At 43.4% G+C, this 24,208-nt stretch overlaps 1 protein-coding gene across 2 annotated transcripts in view; it reads right to left on the minus strand.

Moving 5' to 3' along the window:
• Positions 1-24,208, minus strand: part of LOC117354412 (cyclic nucleotide-binding domain-containing protein 2-like) — a 93,208-nt gene that overhangs the window by 35,065 nt on the left and 33,935 nt on the right. For both annotated transcript variants that reach the window (XM_033931901.1, XM_033931900.1), the window contains exons 7-9: positions 14,857-14,995; positions 11,832-11,943; positions 4,079-4,289 (exon numbers count right to left, since the gene is read on the minus strand). In XM_033931901.1, coding sequence (XP_033787792.1) covers positions 4,079-4,289; positions 11,832-11,943; positions 14,857-14,995 — 462 coding nt within the window. The remainder of the gene's footprint in view (positions 1-4,078; positions 4,290-11,831; positions 11,944-14,856; positions 14,996-24,208) is intronic.

The raw sequence follows: 24,208 nt of genomic DNA on the forward strand, positions 1-24,208 counted from the left end.
GGAAGAACGTCACCAGTGGGGTGCTGCAGGGCTCGGTACTTGGACCCGTGTTCTTCAACATATTCATAAATGATCTGGAGATGGGTATGACGAGTGAGATGATTAAATTTGCAGACGATACAAAGTTATTCAGAGTAGTGAAGATGCAGGGGGATTGTGAAGACCTGCAACGCAACATAACCACACTCGAGAAATGGGCAGTGACATGGCAAATGAGGTTCAACGTGGATAAGTGTAAGGTAATGCATGTCAAAAATCCCATACATGAATACAAGATGTCCGGGGCGGTACTTGGAGAGACCCCTAAGGAAAGAGACCTGGGAGTACTAGTCAACAAGTCAATGAAGCTGTCTGCGCAATGCGCAGCGGTGGCGAAAAGGGTGAACAGAATGCTAGGAATGATTAAGAAGGGGATCATGAACAGATCGGAGAAGGTTATCATGCTGCTGTACTGGGCTATGGTACGCCCTCACCTGGAATACTGCGTCCAGCACTGGTCGCCAAACATGAAGAAGTACTACTCGAAAGGGTCCAGAGAATAGTGACTAAAATGGTTAAGGGGCTGGAGGAGTTGCCGTACAGTGAGAGATTAGAGAAACTGGGCCTCTTCTCCCTTGAAAAGAATAGATTGAGAGGGGACATGATCGAAACATTCAAGATAATGACTTAGTAGATAAAGACAGGTTGTTCACCCTCTCCAAGGTAGAGAGAACGAGAGGGCACTCTCTGAAGTTAAAAGGGGATAGATTCCGTACAAACGTAAGAAAGTTCTTCTTCACCCAGAGAGTGGTGGAGAACTGGAATGCTCTTCCAGAGTCTATTATAAGGGAAAACACGCTCCGGGGATTCAAGACAAGGTTGGACAAGTTCCTGCTGAACCGGAACGAACGTAGGTAGGGCCAGTCTCAGTTAGGGCACAGGTCTTTGACCTGGGGGCCGCCGTGTGAGCAGATTGCTGGGCGCGATGGCCCACTGGTCTGACCCAGCAGCGGCAATTCTTATGTTCTTATGTTCTAATAAAATTAGCCTTGTGGACAAATAATAATAAATAATAATAATAATAGTTTATATATTGCAGGACCGTGAAGTTCTATGCAGTTTACAATGATTAAAGAGGTTACAGGTTGAATGGAATAAACAAAGTTCAAAATTAGTGATTAACAGTACTAGAAATAATTTGTTGAGGACTAAGGTTGTATAGATCAGTTACCTAAGTATTTCAGGAACAAATGTGTTTTTAGGCGCTTCCTGAATTCCCTATAAGTAGTAGGTACGAGCAGTTGTTCTAGATCTTTACCCCATAATGCTGCTTGATGTGAGAAGAGATGTTGGTGATGACTTTTAAATTTACAATCTCTAACCAGTGGAGAAACAAAGTTTGGATGTGAGGTTCTCCTAAATCTGTTGCTTGTGAAGGAGAAAAGGTCTGTTATATATTTAGGGGCTAAGCCATAAAGTACCTTGAAGCAAAAACAACCAAACTTGTGCCTCCATCGGCAGCCAGTGCAGAAGTCAATAGGAAGGTGTCACGTGATCAAACTTGTTCAGTCCACAAAGTAGCCTAACCGCTGCATTTTGTACCAGTTGCAATCACGGCATGTTCTTCTGGGAGAGTGCCAAGTAGGTGATGTTACAATAATCAAGTTGATGTGTATATTGTATATGTGTTAAAAAAAAAAAAGGAATTTTAGCACACTGATAATTCTAATCGAAGAAAAGGAGGGAAAAGTCTCAGATATCCACTCTTTTGTTTTTTTGGATATTCTTTGTTAATTGTGTTCTGTATTTTGGAAATGTGTCAGTGACCATCCTAAACTCAGAGGAAAAGAACAATTTACAGAAAATGGTTGAAGAAAGAAAATCAAAATAGTAGAAAAAAAAGCACCAAGGGCCTCCAAGGTTGGGATAACAAAGTGGTTCTTTAATGAAAGACCCAACAAGGGCCGTGTTTCAGCTTAAACACCTGCAATAGGGATCAATTATTGAGATCCACTCTGTCAGCAAAACACTATCCAATATACTGAAAGTTAATGAAGCAACAGTTTGCCTCACTGAAGCTGCTCCTCAAACGCCACCACCACAAACTCCTTCATGGCTCGCAGATAGGGCATGCAAATTTGTCTTATGCATATTAATTGTGGGTATCCTGAAAACCTGACTGGCTAAGTATGTCTTGAGGATTGGGCTGAAAACCCCTGCCTTAAAGAAATGAATCTCACTCCTGTGCCAGGGCAGAATGCACAAAGCTCCAACACCATGGTAAAAATATTGTGGTAGGAATGATTTTTTTCTAGTCTGGCACCTGCTCAGAAGAGCAATCACTAGGCATAGCTCCTCCCCATCCCTCTTGTCAAAATAAACCTTTTTTTTACTTCTGCTGCTCCACTGCTGCTGGCAGAGCTGATCGCAGGAGAAGAATCCCCAATCAGCTGAGCCAGCTGGACTCCCCAAAGCCGCAGATTGGCAATTGGTGGCTTTGAGGCTTCCCCTGCCGCTCAGCTGTTTGGGGCTTTCCCTGCCAGCTCAGTTGATAGCGGCTCCAGGGAGGGGCCTTGGTGCCTGAACCAATCAGGGCCTTAGACCCTCCCAGGCTGTTATACACTAGGGGGGCCTTAGGCATTTGAGCCAATCGAGGCCTTAGGCCCCTCGCAGTGCATTTCAGGGTGTACCAGGAAGGGGAAGGCCTGACAATTTGATGAGATAGGCCTTGAGGCAGGAGGGAGTGGGCATCCCTCCTGCCGATCTTCACAACTAAAGGTATGGAGGGGTTCGGGGAGGGGGGGCAGCCCACTAGACTACTAGACTAGGTGGAGGCTCAGTGGAAGGAGATCGGGGGGTCACTCCCCACTTTTTTAAAATGTATTTATTTTATTTTATACAGCTGCTGTGCATGTGTTGTGTGCTCCAGAGCTGCTGGAATATTTCTGCACCGATTATTCGGTGCTGTGGGGGAGGCAATTTCTTTAGTGCATCACAAGGAGAGTTCATTAGAATAGTAATGAGTAGGATTACCAGATGTCTGGATTTCCCCAGCCATGTCCTCCAGGGGGGGGGTCTAGATGGCGGCACTTTGTCTGGGTTTTGAAAAGCTTGGAACAATTCGCTGTCGGGCAGGAGCCCATCCGGGCACGGGCGGATGCCACGCGTGCGTGTGACGTCATTGTGTCGCATCCGCGCATGGGCGGATGCCCTCCTGCCCAACGAGAGCAGGCAGCGGGTGGCAGGACTGGGGCGTAACAGAGCGGGGATGTGTAGAACTGGGCGGGCCTGGGGGCGGGATTAGGGGGGGTCCGGATTTTCCAAACGGAAAATCTGGCAATCCTACTAATGAGCTCCTTGTAATGCATTTGCAAGGGGTTCTCGGTGGCTGCTACAACCATCGGTAGCAGCCAAGAAGAATCCTTTTATGCATAGGCAGGATAGCTTTCCATTAGAGAATGACACGGTGACAAAATTCATCACCGTTCCCGTCCCTGCGGATAACCGCGGGAAATAATCCCATGTCATTTTCTAGTGTCTATTTCCACCTCGGTCCTTCTACACCAGTATTCTTCAAAGCAAAGCTTGCGGGTCAGTGGTTGTGGCCATTCATACTCTGATTCTTATGTGAGCCAAGGATAATGAAGCCATTGTGACATCACTGATGTGATTGGCTCTTAGGCACTGGTGGAATGAGGCATTATGACATCACAAGATCTGCTCTGGACACCAGAGACTGTCATTCTGTAGTGTCTGTTTCAACCTCAGTCCTTCTACACCAGCATTCTTCAAAGTAAAGCTTGCGGGTCAGTGGTTGTGGCTATTCATACTCTGATTCTTCCCTCTCTCCTTAAAGAATGACATGAAAATGGTTTCCCGCGGTTATCCGCAGGGACGGGAACAGTGATGAATTTTGTCACCGTGTCATTCTCTACTTTCCATGACAGGAAGACAGTTTTAAGGAGCCTTCCTGCCATGGAAAGCTTTTGTGCATCATGGCCTCAGTCTTTCATGTTTACTGCTAACATTTGTCATGGTACTTGCATGTGGTCTCTGAGATGCTTCAAGTTTCCATGAATGTCTCCACCTGGTGTCGTACCTCCTGGTGTTGGATTCCTTCATACTGCCAGGGTGTGTGGTGCTGTGGGTGATTCTAGGGTTGCTGGAGGAGGTCTTTTTAGCATCAAGATTCAAGAAACCTTGTGAAGCCAGGGGTGCTTGCAGGGTATGTCTTCCATTCAAAGAGTTATGTGCATACCCAGCTTCAGTCACTGAAGCTTTGAACTTCATATCAGTTTTTTTCCTTTTTTCTGCAAAGAGAACATAAGAACATAAGAATTGCCATACCGGAACAGACCAAAGGTCCATCAAGTCAAATATCCTGTTTCTAACAGATTCTATGCTGCTTATCCTAGGAATAAGCAGTGGTTTTCCCCAGGCCATCTCAATAATGACCTATGGACCTCTCTTTTAGGAAATTATCCAAACCTTTTTTAAACCCTGTTAAGCTAACTGATTTCACCACATTCTCTGGCAACGAATTCCAGAGTTTAATTACACGGTTTGTTTTAAATCTACTACTTAGTAGCTTCATCGCATGTCCCCTAGTCTTAGTATTCTTGGAAAGAAAGAACAAGCGATTCACATCTAACCTTTCCACTCTACTCAGTATTTTATAGACCTCTGTCATATCACCCCTAAGCAGTCCTCCAAGCTGAAGAGCCCTAGCTGCTTTAGCCTTTCTTCATAGGGAAGTTGTCCTATCTCTTTTATTATCTTTGTCACTCTTCTCTGTACCTTTTATAATTCCACTATATATTTTTTTAGATATGGCGATCAGAACTGCACATAGTATTCGAGGTGCGGCTGTACCATAGAGCGATACAAGGGCATTATAATATTTTCATATTTGTTTTCCATATCTTTCCTGATAATTCCTGACATTCTATTTGCTTTCCAAGCTGCTGTTGCACATTGAGCTGAGGGTTTCAACATATCCTCAACAATGACACCTAGATCCTTTTCCTGGGCAATGATTCCTAACAGAAGCCAGCATCGCATAGATATAGTTTGGGTTCCTCTTTCCTACATGTATCACTCTGCACTTGCTCACATTAAACGTCATCTGCCATTTTGACGCCCAGTCTTCCAGTCTCACAAGCTCCTCTTGCAATTTTTCACAGTCCTCTTGAAATTTAACAACTTTGTGTTATCAGCAAATTTAATTATCTCACTAGTTATTCCCATCTCTAGATCATTGATAAATAAGTTAAAAAGCAGCGGTCCCAGCACAGACCCCTGGTGAACCCCACTATTTACCCTTCTCCATTGAGAATATTGACCATTTAAACCCACTCTCTGTTTTCTTTTTTCAAATTCTTTATTCATTTTTATATCTTACATCAAGTGTACAATATTACATCAGGTAATTCATATAGATCACTTGAAAACTATTTCCTATCATTATTTCAATACATATTTTAATCCCCCCCACCACATCCCTTTCCACAAATATTGTAAATCAAACATGTCAGAGCAACAGAACCCCCATTTGGTAAAAAGGTTTTAATATATAGTTTGCTTGTCACAATAAAATTCGCCTACATCGTTGTACATATCTGCAGTTTTGGTTTGTTTGTTCCTAAATCAAACATGTCATACATGTAATATGTTCAAAATAATTATTAACTGACAAGCTGTCAACTGACAGCTTTTCTGGCAGGAACTCGACTGGATGAAGGGAAATAAAGTGAGGTGTAATTGAATAAATGATATCCTTTCTCAGCTAAGGGACTTTGTTTTCCTAATATTTGAATTGATATTTGTTAGTATCTGTTAATATCTCCGCCTCATCCTTCTTGGATCTAATTTAGAGGACTTGAGCTGAATTTAAGCTAAACATTTATTTTTATTTAGTTGATTATTATGTATTTTACCTACGAGTATTATTTTCCTGCTTTTCTTCAACTTTCTGTACAAGTGGATACTTGATTTATAAAATGTAAAATTTGATAAATATAAAAAAAAAAAAAAATAATTATTAAACCAATAATGTATCAATATATCCCCTTTCTCCATTTTTTTAAATAATTTAAATTTAAATAAATAAACACTCTGTTTTCTGTATTTCAAGCTGTTCTCAATCCATAAAAGGACATTACCTCCTATCCCATGACTTTCTAATTTCCTCAGAAGTATTTCATGAAGTACTTTGTCAAATGCATTTTGAAAATCCAAATACACAATATCAACAGGTTCATCTTTACTCACATATTGATTCACCCCTTCAAAGAAATGCAGTAGATTAATGAGGCAAGATTTCCCTTGACTAAAACCATGTTGGCTTTCTCTCATTAATTCATGCTTACGTATATATTCTGTTATTTGTTCTTTATAATAGTCTTTATCGTTTTGCCTGGCACCGACATCAGACTCACCGGTCTATAATTTCCCAGATCACCTCTGGAACCCTTTTTAAAAATCGGTGTCATATTGCCCACCCTCCAATCTTCCAGTACTATGCTGGTTTTTAAAGAAAAATTACATATTACTAACAATAGCTCTGCAAGTTAATTTATCAATTCTATCAGCACTCTGGGATGTATACCAGCTGGTCCAGGTGATTTGCTACTGTTCAGTTTGTCAAATTGACCCATTACATTATCCAGTGTTACAGAGATTTGAACGAGTTTCTCTGATTCATCAGAATTGAATACAATTTCTGGCACTGGTATCTCCCCCCACATCTTCCTCAGTGAAGACCGAGGCAAAGAATTCATTTAATCTTTCAGCCAGGTCTTTGTCTTCCCTGAGAGCCTCTTTAATCCCTTGGTTGTCAAGCAGTCCAACTGATTCTCTTCCCACCTTCTTGCTTTTAAAAGCGCAATCTTCTTTTCAAGATTTTGCTTCGCCTTCCTTATTAGTGCCTTGCATTTGACTTGACATTCCTTGTGTTGTTTACAATTATTTTCAGTTGGATCCTTCCACTTTCTGAAGGATTCTCTTTTAGCTCTAATAGCTTCCCTTACCTCACTCGTTAACCACGCTGGCTGCTGTTTGGTCTTCCTTCCTCCTTTTTTAATACATGGAATATATCTAGTCCTAAGGCTGCGTTTCATTTGGTTTCTTCTTCTTGAACCATCTTCTTCTCCATTCCTAATCAAGACCTGCATAACATGACCAGTTTGTATTTTTCACCCTCGCCTCAATGGCCATTTCTAACTGTACCTTTGGGAATTTTTCTCCCACTTACTCCATCTTCAATCTTCATTTTCTTTCCTCTAACATATGAATTGATACTGCTTAGCAGCTGGGCAATGAAGGTCATGGTCATTGCAGGATATGAACCCCACCCCATTCTATTTACGGTACTTCAAGTCACCCATGGGATAAAGGCATATAAATCCTGCAAGGCATACACCAGGGGTGTCATAGTCCCTCCTCGAGGGCCACAATCCAGTCAGGTTTTCCCCAATGAATATGCATTAGAGAAGGCCTCATCCAAGGCAAGGTGAATGATGGGATGTATCAATAGAAGCTCATCTGGAGTACTGTGTGCAATTCTGGAGGCCACATTACCGTAAAGATGTACTTCGAGCTGAGTCAGTCCAGCAAATGGCCACTAGGATGGTCTCCGGACTAAAGGGTCTCTCATACGAGGAAAGGCTGGGCAAATTGCAGCTCTACTCTCTAGAGGAGCGCAGGGAGAGGGGTGACATGATTGAGACATTTAAGTACGTCACAGGTCGTGTCGAGGTGGAAAACACCTTCAGTCACAAGGGGGCACCCGCTCAAACTCAGAGGAGGGAGATTTGGTGGTGACACCAGGAAGTATTTTTTTACAGAAAGGGTGGTGGATCACTGGAACAAACTACTGGTGCAGGTGATCGAGGCCACTAGCGTGCTCGACTTTAAGAATAAATGGGGTGAATGGTTATGTGATCCAAGATGGCCGCGGTTGTGGTCTGCTGAACGCCGTCGGCAAGCCTACCTCCTAAAAACTTACTTCTCTGGCGTTGGTGCGGCAGAGTTTTTGCTATGCCGAAGAGAAGGGGAAAGGGAGCTTCTTCGGCCTCACGGCGTCCCGGAATAGCCTCCTCCGGTAACATTGAGGAGTTGCTGCGGCGGATGCAGGGCGTCATCGGAGCGTCGGTATCGCCCCCGGCTGAGACGCTTCCTGATGACAGACTGGAAGAGTCTCCTCGGGCTCACGAGATCACATTGAGCCCCGACGCACGAATCCCTCCTCCCAACCCTCGAGCCGCTAGTTCCCCGGGAGTGGGGAGGCAGCCGGAAGTCGGCTTGGGCCCCCTCCCAGAGGCTGTGGGGAACGGCGAGAAGAACATCAACCCAGGCTCACAGGGATCGCAGTTGAGCCTGAGTGCACACGAGGAGATTTCCATCTCAGAACCAACCCCGACACAGGAGATACGGAGAGGAGAAGGTCCCTCAGCTGGTGAGCCTAACTTATCACTATTAAACTTGCAGACATTTAACATAGTGAAACCCCAAGAAGTTACATTGGAGGCTTTGTGGGATCTGATTGCTAATTTAACTAAGACAGTAAATACTAATCATCTTCAAATAGAGGGAAAAATAAAAATTCAAGAGAAAGAAGTTTCTCAGATAAAACAAGACTTGGGAGAATCCAAATTAGATATTCAAAGTATTAAAGATCAACTTAAATCTTCCAAATTGCTTCAGGACACTCTAATTAAGGATAATATAAATTTAAGAAGAAAGATAGAGACATTTGAAAATTTCTCCAGGAATAATAACTTAAGATTGATTAATTTTCCACGGATCTCGACAGTGACTCCAAGAGAAATGTTAAAAAGGTATATGCTGGAGATACTGGAAGTATCGGAAGATTTAATGCCTCCTTTCACCCAGGTCTATTATCTACCTAATAAAACTCAAGATCTTCAAGAAGAAAAAATTCAGGGACCAATTGATGTATCAGCTTTGCTTGAATTATCTGATAAAGAAGTTGCTACACCTGCTACATTGATTGTGACCTTGGCTATTACGATGGATAAGAATTGGCTTCTGAGATTATTCTTTAAAAATAAAGAGAAAAAGTTTCTTGATCTAAAAATACAGATGTTCCCAGATTTGGCAAGAGATACACAAAGACGTAGAAAGGAGTTTCTAATATTAAAACCTGGTGTTTTGGCTCTAGGGGGAACTTTTTATCTTCGTCATCCCTGCAAGTGTATAGTTCACTATAATTCCCAGAAATATGTTTTCTTTGAGCCAAACCAGCTAACGGCCTTTCTCTCCTTGTCCCGCCTGGAGAAGGGGTAAGAACGAGGGCTTCAATAAATTAGACGCCTGAATATCAGTTTACCATGTACAGCTTATCTTTAATGAAATAAGTTTCTTTTAGTTCTGTTCAATATACATCATGGATCATAATTGTGGACTTGAGAGATTATACAAAAAATTTTCATTTTCTATGTAAATTTATGAGGTTTATTTCTTTGTTCATTTGATGTAATCACTTTCTGTACAAGATTTCATCTTGAATTGTAAATTTGAAATTTATAAATAAATAAATAAAAAAAAAAAAAAAAAAAAAAAAGAATAAATGGGACATCCACGTGGGATCTCTACGTGGGTCGAGCAGCACTCTGACTTAATGGGGTGGGACAGTAGAGTGGGAAGACTTGGTGGGCTATAGCCCTTTTCTGCCGTCATCTTTCTATGTTTCTATGTTTCTAGATATATTAGCATACAATGAAAGCAGTGCATGCAAATAGATCTCATGCATATTCATTGGGGAAATCCTGAAAACCCGACTGGATTGCGGCCCTCGAGGAGGGACTTTGACACCCCCTGGCATACACTAATGATACCGTTAATGTTTTATTGTGTTTGTTTTGTCGAAACATGTTTTAGTATTTTTAATATGTATGCATGCAATTTTGTAAACCGCATAGTATTTATGCGGTATATAAATTTTTAAATAAATAAATACTACTAATCATTTATATAGCGCTGCTAGACATGTTACATCTTTACTATTTCAATAATTGTTACTCAGGTACTTTAGCTAGACTGTGAGCCTTCGGGACAGATAGGGAAGTTCCAAATACCTAATTTTATTTTATTGTAACCCGTTCTGGGCTCCTGGGGAGGACAGGCTATAAAAATAAACAAATAAATGTAAGAGACAATCCTTGCTCGATAGAGCTTACAATCTAATCGAAACAGACAAATGGGAAACATGATTATTTTCATAATCCAATCAAACATTTGCATGGGAATTTAAGAAAAACAATTATGCTCCTATTTTCAAAACCCGCTCAGGAACCTGATGAGCGGTATATAAAATTTTAATTAACCTTGAAACTTGATTATGTTTTCCTAGGTCCTTTATAACTGGAATCCTTCCATGTTGGGAAATCAACTAAGGGAGAATTACCTTTAAAATGATTTAAAATTTAGAGAGTTTTCTTAACTTTTCCACAGTTTGAGGATAGAAAAACAAGTTCTTGTATAATGTATACAATTTGCCTGTATTTTCTTGACTATTGTGGAATTGATGCTTTTATTGCTTAGTAAAGTGAGAGAACATTCTCGTGACATGGACTACTATTAATTATTGCTGTAGCGCTACCAGACGCACGCAGCTTTGCACAGAGTGGCAAAGAGTAAGTAGAACGTGATGTGATATGCAATTAGCTTAAATATTTTCCTTTTTATTGATTTTCTTTTTCTTATCTTTATTTGTAAAGAGTAGGGCTTTCCATCGATTAAAATTTTTAATTGCACGATTAATTGCGATTGTAATTTTTTAATTGTATAAAGCACCCCTCACATTTCCTCCTGTATACATAGCCAGACATAAATTCTCAAAACTGGCACATTTCAATTCAATTGTCTAACAGAAACGTGATATATCAAATCCCATTACCCCCTTTATTAAACTAAAAATAAAATCATTTATCATACCTTGATTATCTGGTGATTTTATCTTTCTAATCATCTCGTTCTGCTTCCCTGCTCTGTCTATTTATTCTTTCTTTTTCTGTCCTCTTTACTTCCTGCCCTATATCCATCTTTCAAGATCAACTTTACTTCCTTTTTTCTTCCTCCTTTTCAAATCTATCTATCTTTTCTTTTCTTCCCTTCCCTACCATTCATGGGGGCACCATCACCCCCCTCCCCTTCCTTTCCTTTCTTTTCTCTTCCCTTCCATGGATACCTCTCTCTTCCCTCCTCTTCCTCTCCCCACCACTCTATGCTCACTATTTCTCTCCTTTCCTCCTCTGTCACCATCTCCCTTGTTTTTCCCATCCCTTTTTCCAAAACCTGGTCCTCTCAAAGATCACCCTAACCCTATCTGTACCTTTTCTCCCAGCAAATTTTCCTGTGATCCTCTCCTCCCCCCCCCCCCCACTGCTGGCAAGCAATACAAGGTTAGTTAGACAAAGGAAGAGAGGGGATTATGGTGAACCATGGCAGACAGCAGCAGCAGGTGGTGGGGCAGAGCTGAGGAGACAAATGTGCAGCCCTAGTAAAGAGTATATAAATTTTCAATTAAAAAACAAGCAAACAAATAAATGAGAAAAATAGGGGTTAGGAAATTTCTCACAGAGGGAATTATAAAACAGACATTGGTAAGAATTAGGAGTTAAAAGCAGTCTCGGAAAAGTAGGCTTTTTGCAGAAAGGCCTCATGACTTGCTGCTTGGAATATTGGCAGCACTGGCTGAATCTGGATTTAAGATCAAGATGAATAAGTCGGAAATTTTTAAATCTCACAGTGGGAACCAAGGACCATCTCAAATGGGTCATCAAACTGGCACAAACTCAAACTCCCGTAGCTGCCTCCAGGCTAGAGCTCACCTTTCTGACTATTCACCATCAGTTTTCCAAGCAGCGCTTCTTGACGTTTAATCCATTTCAGGTAGGAGGGACATCGACTGAGATCTACCAATCGCAGAACGTCACAGCGGCCCTGCAAGAGTTACAAAGCAGATACGATGACGGACATATGGCTGGGCCTGTCCTTGCACCACGACTTCACAATTAATGTGGAATGATAATATACGATGAGAAGCCCTCTGAAGCAGAGGCTGCTGGGGATATCTGCCCGTGTTTGGAATGTGAAAAGAGAATTCCACATCTAAATACCATCTAAATAACCTCTTAAACCTTCTTCAAACTACAGATTTAAAAATGTTTGTTGATGTGTCTAGATCAGTGATTCTTAACCTTTTTTTTGAGCCACGGATCCCTTTAAGAATCTGATTAAAGCTATGGACCTCCTTCCCCAGAAATATTCAAATAAACACAACTTTGTATGCAATGAATATAATGTACTTCATTTATAGAAATGTTATTGTCTCATACATAACTGACATAAACAAAGTATTATTATACTCTAAAGTAAACAATCTAACCCCCATTCCTTTATTATGCAAAAAGTAATGGCCACTCATTATAATTATCTAATATAATAAAACGCTAGGCCGCGCATGCGCACTTCCATCGCGTGCGTCCATTTTCCGTGTGGCTGTCGGCCTGTGCTGTTTTTTGCTCTGCCCTGCTCCTTGCCTGAAGTCCTCTCTCCTCCCCAAGGCTGATGTCGGACGCGGCGGCTGTCAGCTGTGCTGTTCTTCCCTCTGCCCTGCTCCTTGCCTTACTATGCTGCTCCTTGCTGTTTTTCAGTCTGGCCTGCTCCCTGCCGTATTATATTTTTTAGTTGAAAGACGGCGGCAGTGGCTCCTCTCACGATCCCCGCCTGCGTCAGACTTCCGACGCAGGTGGGGATCATGAGAGGAGCCACCGCCGCGTCTTTCAAATAAAAAAATACAATATGGCAAGGCGAGCAGGGAGCAGGCCAGACCAAAGCTCTAACTTGAACTGCCAGTTGGCCGGCTCCCTTGCCAGAGTTATTTTTTCACTTTAAAGGTGCCGCTGCGGCTCCTGTCACCAGCGAGTCGGCCAGATCACCACGGCAGCCACTCCCCCCCTCTCTCTTGGCCTACTGGGAGCAGGCGAGTGAAGCCCGGTACTTCCGGGTAGCTAAGGGGCGGAGCGTGGCGCGTGCTCAGGGTCCGGGTGGAGAAGCCGGTGCTAGAGCCGCTCGCGCACATTAGTGCTGGCTAACGCAACCCGGGTAAGGGAGGTCAAGCGGGGAATCAGTTTGGGAGGATCGCTCAGAGTTGGGACTGGCGTTCACCTTCGGATGGAACAGTAACCTGCTCCAGGGGAGCCGGGCGACACCCACATGTAACAGACCAGCGCCACCCCCGATTTCCCGAACCCCCCTCCCCCCAAGCAACAACAAAAACTACTCCCGATGCCTGCGGCTGTGACCCCCCCCCAAGTAAACTCCCCTGGAGCAAGATCGGATGCCCGGAAAAGGGGGGAGGGAGAGATCACTCCCAACCGTCCGAGGAGAACTGAGGGCTGGAAGAGTAGGTATGAGAAGGGGGTTGGGTTTGGGGGCTATAAAGGAATGTGTGAGAGAAGGGAGCTGGGAATGAAAAAAGGAGGAGATGGGAGAAAGGGGGCATGTGAGAGAAAGGGGCTGAAGACAGGAGCTGGAAGAATAAGTGAAGGGGGAATGAAGAGGGAGTTCTATGGAGGTGAAGGACAGAGAAAGGGGACAGATTTTTAAGTTGGTGAAAAAAAGGTGGAAATAGGGAAGGTAAAAGGGGAAATGGGAGCCTGAATAGAGGGGGGTAAGACATAAGAAGAATAGCCATACTGGATAAGACTAATCTATTCTAGCACCCGTTAATGTAAGGTGATGATGGACAGGGGGGGATGTAAAACAAAGGGGCTGCTGCTGGATAAGGTGAGCAGTGTTGGAGTGGTGGAGGACACAGGGGAGGTAAAAGGAAGAGATAATGGATGGGGAGCAGGCAAGGGGTGGTTGTGGACAGCCAAGGAAACCCCCCCCCCATAAAAAAAAAAAACACAGAAAGCGGCTAAGGAGAGACAAAAATAAATAAAGACAGACACACACACACACATATATTCTAGCACCCGTTAATGTAACGGGCTATAAGACTAGTGAAATATAATCCTCTTGTGCAAATTAAAACAGATCTACTACTACTACTACTACTACTCCATCTACTTTCTCGTTATTTGTGAGAAAAATCAACAGTACCGGGCTGTATAGTGAATATACAGTAAATGTTCATTTTTATCTGAAACCCATCCTTGGACCCCCCCTAGGGCAGGGGTGTCAAAGTCCCTCCTTGAAGGCCGCAATCCAGTCGGGTTTTCAGGATTTCCCCAATGAATATGCATGAGATCTATTAGCAATGAAAGCAGTGCATGCAAATAGATCTCGTGCATATTCATTGGGGAAAAAAAACCCGACTGGATTGCGGCCCTCGAGGAGGGACTTTGTCACCCCTGCCCTAGGGTCTTAGTTGACAGCAAACTTATTTACAACTTAAAGACCCTTATATCTGGGTAAAATTATGTATCCTACTGTGTTTCCCTGAAATTAAGCCCTACCCCGGGTGTGAGAAAGCCACGATGGGGCCTGTGCTGCCGACGATGCGGTTTGTATTTTGGTCTCGCGGTCAGGGTTTGGATGGATGGGTCGCAGGAGGAGCGCTGCTGCCTCCGGCAACTAGAGGCTTATTTTTGGGGGTAGGGTTTATATTAAGACCTACCCCGAAAATCATTCTAGGGCTTATTTTCGGGGTAGGGCTTATTTTCGGGGAAACACAGTATGCTACTGAGCTCAGTCATTGCAAGGATAGTGCTTTTTGGGGGGCAGGGGTGGGGGGATGAATTATGGTTTCCACTGTAGTGGATTCTGCTGTATCAAATGACCCCTCCCCACCATTCTCTCTAAGGTGCTAGGATAAGAAAAAAGGTTTTGCCCCACTATCTTTCTTACTTTAGTGATGAAGATAATATTCTTGGTTTCACTGGTATCATTCACGATCACCCTGCTATGGTGACACTCTTCCGTTTTGCAGTGTTGGGCCAGCTTCTCCAGGGCTTCATCTGACCAGCTGGAGAACAGGTCCAGAGACCTGCAAGAACAATAGGGAATATATTGTATTACCGTAGTCTTTTGAAATACTTTTATGTATTTATAACCACTTATAACCTGTGATTTACATTCAGGTATTTAACCATTTCCCCCTGTCTGTCCCAGCAGGCTCAAAGTCTATCAAATGTATCTGGGTCAATGGGGGGGGGGGGGGATTAAGTGATTTGGCCAGGGTCACACGGAACAGCTTGGGATTTGAACCCACAACCTCAGGGTTCTGAGGCTCTAGCTCTAACCACTGCGCCACACACTCCCACTGTAATCCTGTAGCCTCCGCTCTTGCTTTCTCTGTTGCAAGTGAGATGAGTGCCCCAGAAGTGGAGGAAAACTCCACGAAGAAGGTGCTCTGCTGCCATGACAGGGCAACAGTCTGATGATAGGAGCAGAGGTCAAAAGAAGGAGAGAAAGGATATGTCAGTCAGAGGGGAGGAAAAGGAGACTTTAAAAAAAATTGGATAATAGTATATATTTTGTTGACAAACTTTTGAAGAACCTTTTTCAGATTTTCTCAGGTCAAGTATGATCACAATAAGATAATATCAGAATATATACAGTATAAGGGAAACTCCTATATGTCCCTTGAGACTGTCGTAGAAATGCTTTTTACAGGATGTTTCTCTTATGGTCATATTTTGCTTATATTTGACCTAAAGATTCTGCATTCGAAAACTTGCAAAAAAAAAATAAAAAATATATATATATATATATAATATTAGCCCAATAAAATAGACATCACTTTATTTTTCTTTGTTTTGTTTTTCTATTTAGTACCTTTAAGTGGACTAACAAGGCAACTAGAGGCTGACTGAACTTTGGTTTTGGGTTTAGTGTCAAAACCAGGCCGAAAAACCATATTCGGTCTTGCTTCGGTTTCAGCAGAAAATATAGATCCATTTTTGGCTGAAACCAAAAGTTATTCTGTATCCATAAAGCGTGCTCCCCCCCCCACCCCATACAGGAGCAGGCTCAGCTATTTCCTTCCCTCATTCTCTCTCTCCCTCCCCCACACAAGAGCAGGTTAAGCTAGCAACTTCCTTCCTTCCCCCTTCCCCAAGAAACAGTAGCAGGCTCCCCCCGACCCACCCATATGTCCCCCCTCAGCCTACCTTACAGTTCCTGTGGTCTAATGGCTATTTTGGGCAGGAGCTATTCCCGGTCACTCCTGCCTATGCCATCTCCACCATCAAAATGGCTACCATGAACCGCAGTGCTAGTCTGGCAAGGCTGCCGCTGGAGGTTGCAGCAGCCATTTGAGACTGAAGCCAGCATGGGCAGGAGTGACTGGGGGATCAATCGCTCCTGCCCTGACTAGCTACTAGACTAGGGTTCCCAGATGTCTGTATTTCCCTGGGGCAGGGCTATGGTGGGCTTAGGGGAGGGCTTACGGTGGCGGTGGGCAATCCTGGGGACAGGGCTAGGGGGGGGGTCTGTATTTTCAAAAAAGAAAATCTGGCAACCCTATACTAGACCACCCCCCAAAAAACAATGGTTCTGTAAAAACAATAAAATGCTACAGGGGGCATTTTTGATATGACACCTAAATCTGAGTTTAGCCATTATTGGAAATGTGCCTAAAAATCAGGTAGAGAAAATGATCATTTTCAAAACAGCAAAATGTCTATCTTTCTTTTAAATGACTGTTTCTAGGTGTGTTTCCCCTTAGTGTGTCTATCTTTTTTGACCATTTTCGAAAAATAAAGTTCAAATGAAAAATACACAGAACAAGCCATTGGGATATAAGAGGGGTCAGAATATGCAGTAGACAGGAGGCACTCCAGTGAACTTCACATAAAAAGTCCCAGGTACAAATCTAGAATTCTAGAAAATGGTAGACATTCTGTGGACCCCTGAGGAAGGCTACAATTGCCAAAACACGTCCCGTGTTGGGTCTAGGCTCCAGTGATCGTTGGTGTAGTTTTTATTTGAAATAAAGCATTTGGACTCTTAAACTCCTGTGTTCGGGAACTGGCTCCACGTTGTGTGCTTTGTGGAAACCCCAGGTACAAATCACCATAACCCCTTTCTGGTGTATGGTGAGCCCTCCAAAACCCAACCAAAACCTACTGGACTCGATTGTACACCACACCAATAGCCCTTATGCCTGCAGGTGTCACCTATATGTCAGTACAGTAGTTTATGGGTGAGTTTTTGGTAGGCTCACACTTTCCACCACAAGTGCAGTAGTTAGAGTAGGATGTGGGTCTGGGTCCCCTTCTCTGGTGTCCACGGCACTGACCACCAGACTATTCCAGAGCCCTGATTGCTGCTCTACTAGGACTGCCCATACCATCCGAAGCTATTATACAGGCAGGTATATACTCATTCGTTCATATCTTTGCCGGGGGGGGGGGGGGGAGGTGAGAGGAGGTCAGTGACCACTGGAGGAGTGTTGGGAGATCATGTTTAAATCCCTCCAGTGATCATCTAGTCACTCTGGGCACCTTTTAGGCACTTATTCATTATTAAAACAGGTCTAGCCCCAAATGTCCAAATCGCGCCTTGGACGTATTCTTAAATGTTTGATTAGGGCAGAAAAACGTCAGAGTCATAGGCCCACCCTATTCCCGCCCATACTATGCCTCCAACACACCCCTTGAGATTTAGACGAACTACTTGTTCAACAGTATAGATATCCATCTAGAATATAAGTTTAGAAAATAGCGAATTGGAAGGCTTTAAGAAGAAAAACATCTATCTGCACTTTTATTGCTACATTTTGGATGTTTTCCTTTTTAAAAAATGAGCCCTATAGTTAGAAACATAGAAATTGGCAATATCTTGGGCCATAGAAGACCCCATAGTTGTATCCCTTATCTGCTGATAAAAAATGTAATCAAAGTAAAAATAATTTTGAGTTAAAGTTATCGTTGCTAAAGCCAATATAAAATGGATGGATATTCTCTGAAAAGTGGTCCTTCTTTTGAGTACATTTTTAAATGTATAACCACTTTTTATTTTCAAAAAATAAAATCCAGCCTACAAATACAATCAACCATGGAATACAACCATGATCCAAACGATACAGATCCAACACCCCAACCCTTAATCCCCCCCCCTCCAGAACCAGATTCAAAGCAGAAACCACAATGCAGTAGACTTGGACTCAGATAGCCCACTGCCAAGGAAGGAAACCGCAATCTCCACATTCCCCCGAACCCACAGACCAGAAGAGAAGAAAAGGACTCCCCCCTAAAAAAAAAACAGGAATAGGCTTTAAAATAATATAAAGAAATAAATTGTCCCCTCACGTCCCCTGCGCCAACCGATCGCCTAAGCACCTGCTTGGAACAAGGTTAGAAGGAGTTCAAAATGTCACTCCGGACTCTCGGGGACAAAGACTGAATATAGGGATCCCAAATTTGGAGAAGCTGCCTCTTTCGTCGAAGACTGTGACTGGCCGCCCTCTGTCCATCAGCAACAGAGCATGCAATCGGTTTCTCAAGTTTCAAGTTTCAAGTTTATTTACATTTGATGTATCGCTTATTACAAATTTCTAAGCGATGTACAATTTAAAAACCAGCAGATTGTGGTAATACATACAATTTTACTAATTTGGACAGTTGACAAAACAAATTTAGACAAACATGATTGAGAAGGAAGGAAGGGGAAAGTTACAGTTGCATTATTTGTTAAAATTTACATAGAGGGGAGAGTACAATAGGTATAAATAGGAAAAAAAAATAGGAGAAGAGAATCTTAAAAACATATGAGTTTATAAAAAAGATCATTTCATAAGTCAAATGCATCTTGAAACAAGTAAGTTTTTAACAATTTTTTAAAAGAGACAAGATCCTTTTCATTTTTAATAAAGTTTGGGAGAGAGTTCCATAATGAGGGGGCCACCACTGAAAACATATCTTTACGTCTAGTGCCAATAATTCTTAATGAAGGGACTGAAAGTTGGTTAGATAAAGATGATCTTAAGGATCGCGGAGGATTATACGGAACTATCATTTTTGATATAAAAAGGGGTTCGTTTGATATTAAAGTTTTATAAACTAGGAATAAAGTTTTAAAGGTGATTCGGTGAGAGATTGGAAGCCAGTGGGATTTGATGAGTAAGGGGGTGACATGATCGTATTTCTTAGCTTTGTGAATTAATTTAATGGCGGTATTTTGTATGATTTGTAGTCGTCTCCTTTCTTTCTCCAGGCCCAAAAGGAGGATAAAGTATCACTGATCCAAACCGAGAGAATTCCTTTCTTCCCCAAGACTCCCACCCTCCCATTGAACTGCCGCTGACCACAACGAGGCAAACGAAAAGCCTCATACTTATTTGAGTACATTTTTAACAATCACCAAAGCTTCCAACTGAGGTATATTTGTATAAAGACGGCCTACAACCAACGCTACCATAAGAATGTTATCTAGCTCACCATCAAATTCCTCCAGCACATTAATCATATGTGAGGAATCTCTCACAAAGGAGTCAGGGTCACATTCGTGTTTTTACTGAGCGGAAAATATACAGACACATACTACGCTGTGTTAAGAGATTAAGGTGCTCGTTTTGAAAACAGAAAAACATCTGAAAAGTAGTATAGAGGGGTAGATGGACATTTTTTTTTGCCAAAATGAAACCCCATTTTGGAGACAGTTTTCTATGCTGTTCATCTGCAGAGCATTTAAGTCTCAAGGGGGCATGTTGGAGGTGTGTTTTGAGTGGCACTAGGGTGGGCTTATAATTTGGATGTTTTTCTGCAATATTGGGCACAAAAACTACAATATTGGAACATTGTAGAAAATGTCCAGGGCATAAAAATGGGATTATAGTGAGTTATGTGACATAAGAATAGCCTTAGTGGGTCAGGCCAATGGTCCATCAAGCCCAGTAGCCCGTTCTCACGGTGGCCAATCCAGGTCCCTAGTACCTGGCCAAAACCCAAGGAGTAGCAACATTCCAGCATCTCAAAGAATAGCAAGATTCCGGAACCCCAATGAGAGCAACATTCCAGAGCTGAGATTGTGATGTCATAATGCCTCATTCCACAGTGCCTCAGAGCCAACCTCATCAGTGATGATACAATGGCTTAATTGTCCTATACTTGGCTCACGTAAGAGCATAAGAACAGCCATACTGGGTCAGACCAATGGTCTATGAAGCCCAGTAGTCCATTCTCATGGTGGCTAATCCAGGTCCCTAGTACCTGGCCAAAACCCAAGGAATAGCAACATTCCAGAATCCCAAAGAGTAGCAACATTCCATGCTACTGATCAAGGGCAAGCAGTGCTTTTCTCCATGTCTTTCTCAATAACCGGCTATGGACTTTTCCTCCAGGAAATTGTACCTAGGACTTTTTATGTGAAATTTACTGCAGTGCCCCCTAGGGTGCTCACTGCCCTGCTGGGATGTCTGTGTGGTCTGTCTGCTCTGAATGCTGGCCCCCTCCCACATCCCAATGGCTTGTTTGTGTGGGTTTTACTTTTGGACTTTTATTTTTTTTCAAAAATGGTTCAAAAAGATAGACGCACTGAACACAAAAACATCTAAGAAATGTCTGTTTTCAAAAAAAGATAAGACGTTTTCCTGTTTTAAAAATGGTCATGTTTGCGACTGAATTTTGGGATGTGTTCCACAATCCGTCTGAAATCGGGTTTAGATGTCATATTGAAGATGCGCCTTCACAGCATATAAGAGAGAGAGAGAGAGAGAGAGACAAGGACTTAGCCTTGAACTGAGTGTGGCTTCTCATGGTAGGGTCAGAATCAGAATGGGACTTGCAAGTTTAAATGAGGGATTGACTGACATAAGGGGAATTCTGCTCCCATATATTATGGGAGGTGTCAGGTCAAAAGCGCGCCGGGACAAAGGCGCGAGCAGACAATTGAGCGCAGCGCGGAGGTGCGTGCCGAAGAAAATTACTGTTTTTAGGGCTCCGACGGGGGGGGCGTGGGGGGAACCCCCCCCCCACTTTACTTAATACAGATTGCGCCGCATTGTGGGGGCGTTGTGTGGGGTTTGGGGGGGTTGTAACCCCCCACTTTTTCCCTGTTTTTAGGGAAAAATTAAGTTTACAGTAAAATATGGGGGATTACAACCCCCCAAACCCCCCACAACGCCGGCGCGATTTGTATTAAGTAAACTGGGGGTGCTCCCCAACAAAACCCCCCGTCGGAGCCCCTAAAAACAGTAATTTTCTTCGGCGCGCGCCTCCGTCTTGCGCTCAGTTGTCGGTGTGCGCCTTTGTCTTCCGCGTTGTTGTCTATGAACCATTATGGGAGGATGTCTACAAATGGGGTTCAAATATTGGCGCTACGCAATATTCTACAAAGGACACTGGGATAAGTGCCTTTTTTAGAGCTGATTCCCCACCTAAAGTTGAGCGTCAGTATTTACTACTACTACTACTACTACTATTAATTAATTCTATAGCGCTACCAGATGCATGCAGCACTGCAGAGTCACAAAGAAGAAAAACAGTCCCTGTTCAAAAGAGCTTACAATCTAAACAGCCAAGACAGTCATGGATACAGTTAAGGAGACCGGTTAATCTGCTGGCTAGGTTGGTGGGCAGTGGGGAGTACAGGACAGTCAAGCCATTGTGACATCACTGATGAGGTTGGCTCTTAGGCATTGGTGGAATGAGGCATTATGACATCACAATCTCAGCTCTGCTTCCCAAAGACTGAAACTCTTCACACTACTACTATTACTATGAATGATTTCTATAGTGCTACCAGACACACGTAGCGCTGTACAGAGTCACAAAGAAGAAGACAGTCCCTGCTCAAAAGAGCTTACAATCTGAACAGCCACGAAAGACAAACAGGAATGGTTAATCAGTTGGAGGGCAGAGGAGTAGGGTTAAGGATTGAAGGCTATATCAAAAAGGTGGGTTTTCAGACTGCTTTTTTAACAAGGTAGGAGAAGGAGCTTGGCGGACAAACTCAGGTAATTTATTCCAGGCTTAGGGGGCAGCTAGATGAAAGGATCGAAGTCTGGAATTGGCAGTGGAGGAGAAGGGTACAGCTAAGAGTGGCTTATCTGAGGAATGGACTTACGCAGCTGAAACCTGGTTTATATGCTAGGGATAGGCACAGCGAAGCTTGCAGCAGAAATAGGTTTTACCAGATGTCCGGAGAAACCCAGTCATGTCCTCTTTTTAGAGGACTGTCTGTGTGTCCAGATGGATTTCCAAAACCCGGATGTTTGTCTGGGTTATGGAAGACCTCGAACTCAGAGCTGCGTCTGGAGGGCTTCCAAGCATGTGTGTATATGACACAATGATGATGTGCTTGCTTGGAGGTCCTCCAGATGCAGCCCAGACACGGGGATGAAGAGATGAAGTTTGTGTGGGGGCAGGGCTAAGGTAGAACAGGGAGGGGCTGAGGATGGAATGGGGCGGGGCCACATGTCCTCTTCTTTTTCATGAAGAAATCTGGTAACCCTAAGCAGGAGCAGCTTGTCTCCGAGCAACAGATCTAATGAGGCACAGCGTGACCATATGGACTCCTGAAGAAGGCAGTAGCTGCCGAAACACGGACCGTGTTGGGTCCCTTGTATACCGTTTACATTTTGGACTATGCTGTCTCATCATTTTATCAGCCAATAAAATTTTTTGCTGTGAACTCCTGGTCTCATCTTGATACTTTGTGGCCTTTTCCACTTTTGTGCTTTGGTATATATCAGTGTTTCATTCATAGAATTCTGGCATGCAAATGATGCTATTCTATAATTCTGTATGCAAATTTTCAGAATGACTTTTACCCACCCATGCCCCTCCCCAAGCCGCTCTTTATTGGAGGAAGGGAAGGTTTGTGGTGTGAAGGGTCAGGCCAGCTGTTGTATTAGGGTTACCAGATTTCATCTGTAAAAAAAAGGACATGTGGCCCCCCACCCTATTCCACTCCCACCCCAGCTTCCCCCTCCCCTCCCCACGAACTTCATCTGTTCTTCTCCAAGCTCAGGGCCATGTCTGGAGGGCCTCCATAGGGTTACAAGATGTTCGGATTTCCCTGAGCATGTCCTCCTAGTGAGGACATGTCCGGGGGTCCGGACGGCTTTTGAAAAGCTTCCCCCGAAGTTGTGTCGGGCAAGAGGGCATCCGCGCATACACAGATGCCCTCCTGCCTGACCAGAGCAAGCAGCGGGGGTGGGGCTAAGGTGGGATTAGAGGCAGGAGTGGGGCGTAACGGGGCGGGGATGGGCGGGCCTGGGGGATGGGTCTAGGGGGGGGAATGGATTTTATGAATTTAAAATCTGGCAACCCTAGACCTCCAAGCATCACATCTGCACATGTTCTGAGGCCCTCCAGACATGGCCCTGAGCTCGGGTCCTTCCAAAACCTGGACTAACTGCCAGGTTTTGGAAATCCCCCTGGACACCCAGACAGTCCTCTAAAAAGAGGACATGTCCGGATTTTCCCTGACATCTGGTAACCCTATGTTGTATAAGACTCTATGATCCCTCTCTAGGAAGTAGAATACATCACTTCCTCTTGGCGCTGTGAGTTATAATAAGGCAAACTGTTGAGACTGTTTATCTGACTAGAAAGTGTCTAAATCTGTTACATTAGGACAAACAATTATTTCAGCCAGACTAAAGTCTCAGTTTTTGAAAAATCACTGTGCAAAAGCTATAGGCCATAATCAGACTTTTGTGACAACTGTAAAAAGCAAAGGGTGCAGGCTCAAAATTCACCATGACTTATCTGGGTAAGAATGACTTCTACCTAGATAAGAACAGTACCACCGAGAAAGAATTCATCACTCATCTCTCACGACCGTTGAACCACTTCTGGACAATTGCATGCTGGTTTACATCTATTTCTTGGGCTGATGTGAACCATGTACTAGAGCAGGGGTGGGCAACGGGGGCCGGGATCCAGTTGGGTTTTTATGATTTCCCCAATGAATATGCATGAGATCCGTTCGCGTACAATGGAGGCAGTGCATGCAAATAGATTTCAAGCATACTCATTGGGGAAATCCTAAAAACCAGACTGGATTCCGGCCCTCGTTGCCCACCCCTGTACTAGAGTTTGACCTAAGTCAGGGGTAGGGAACTCCGGTCCCCGAGAGCCGTATTCCAGTCGGGTTTTCAGGATTTCACCAATGACTAGAAAGCAGTGCATGCACATAGATCTGATGCATATTCATTGGGGAAATCCTGAAAATCCGACTGGAGTACGGCTCTCGAGGACCGGTGTTCCCTACCCCTGACCTAAGTCATCATCATTGGCAGCAAACGGGC

The sequence above is a fragment of the Geotrypetes seraphini genome, chromosome 2 (genome assembly GCF_902459505.1).
Source record: "Geotrypetes seraphini chromosome 2, aGeoSer1.1, whole genome shotgun sequence".
NCBI classification, from domain to species: domain Eukaryota; kingdom Metazoa; phylum Chordata; class Amphibia; order Gymnophiona; family Dermophiidae; genus Geotrypetes; species Geotrypetes seraphini.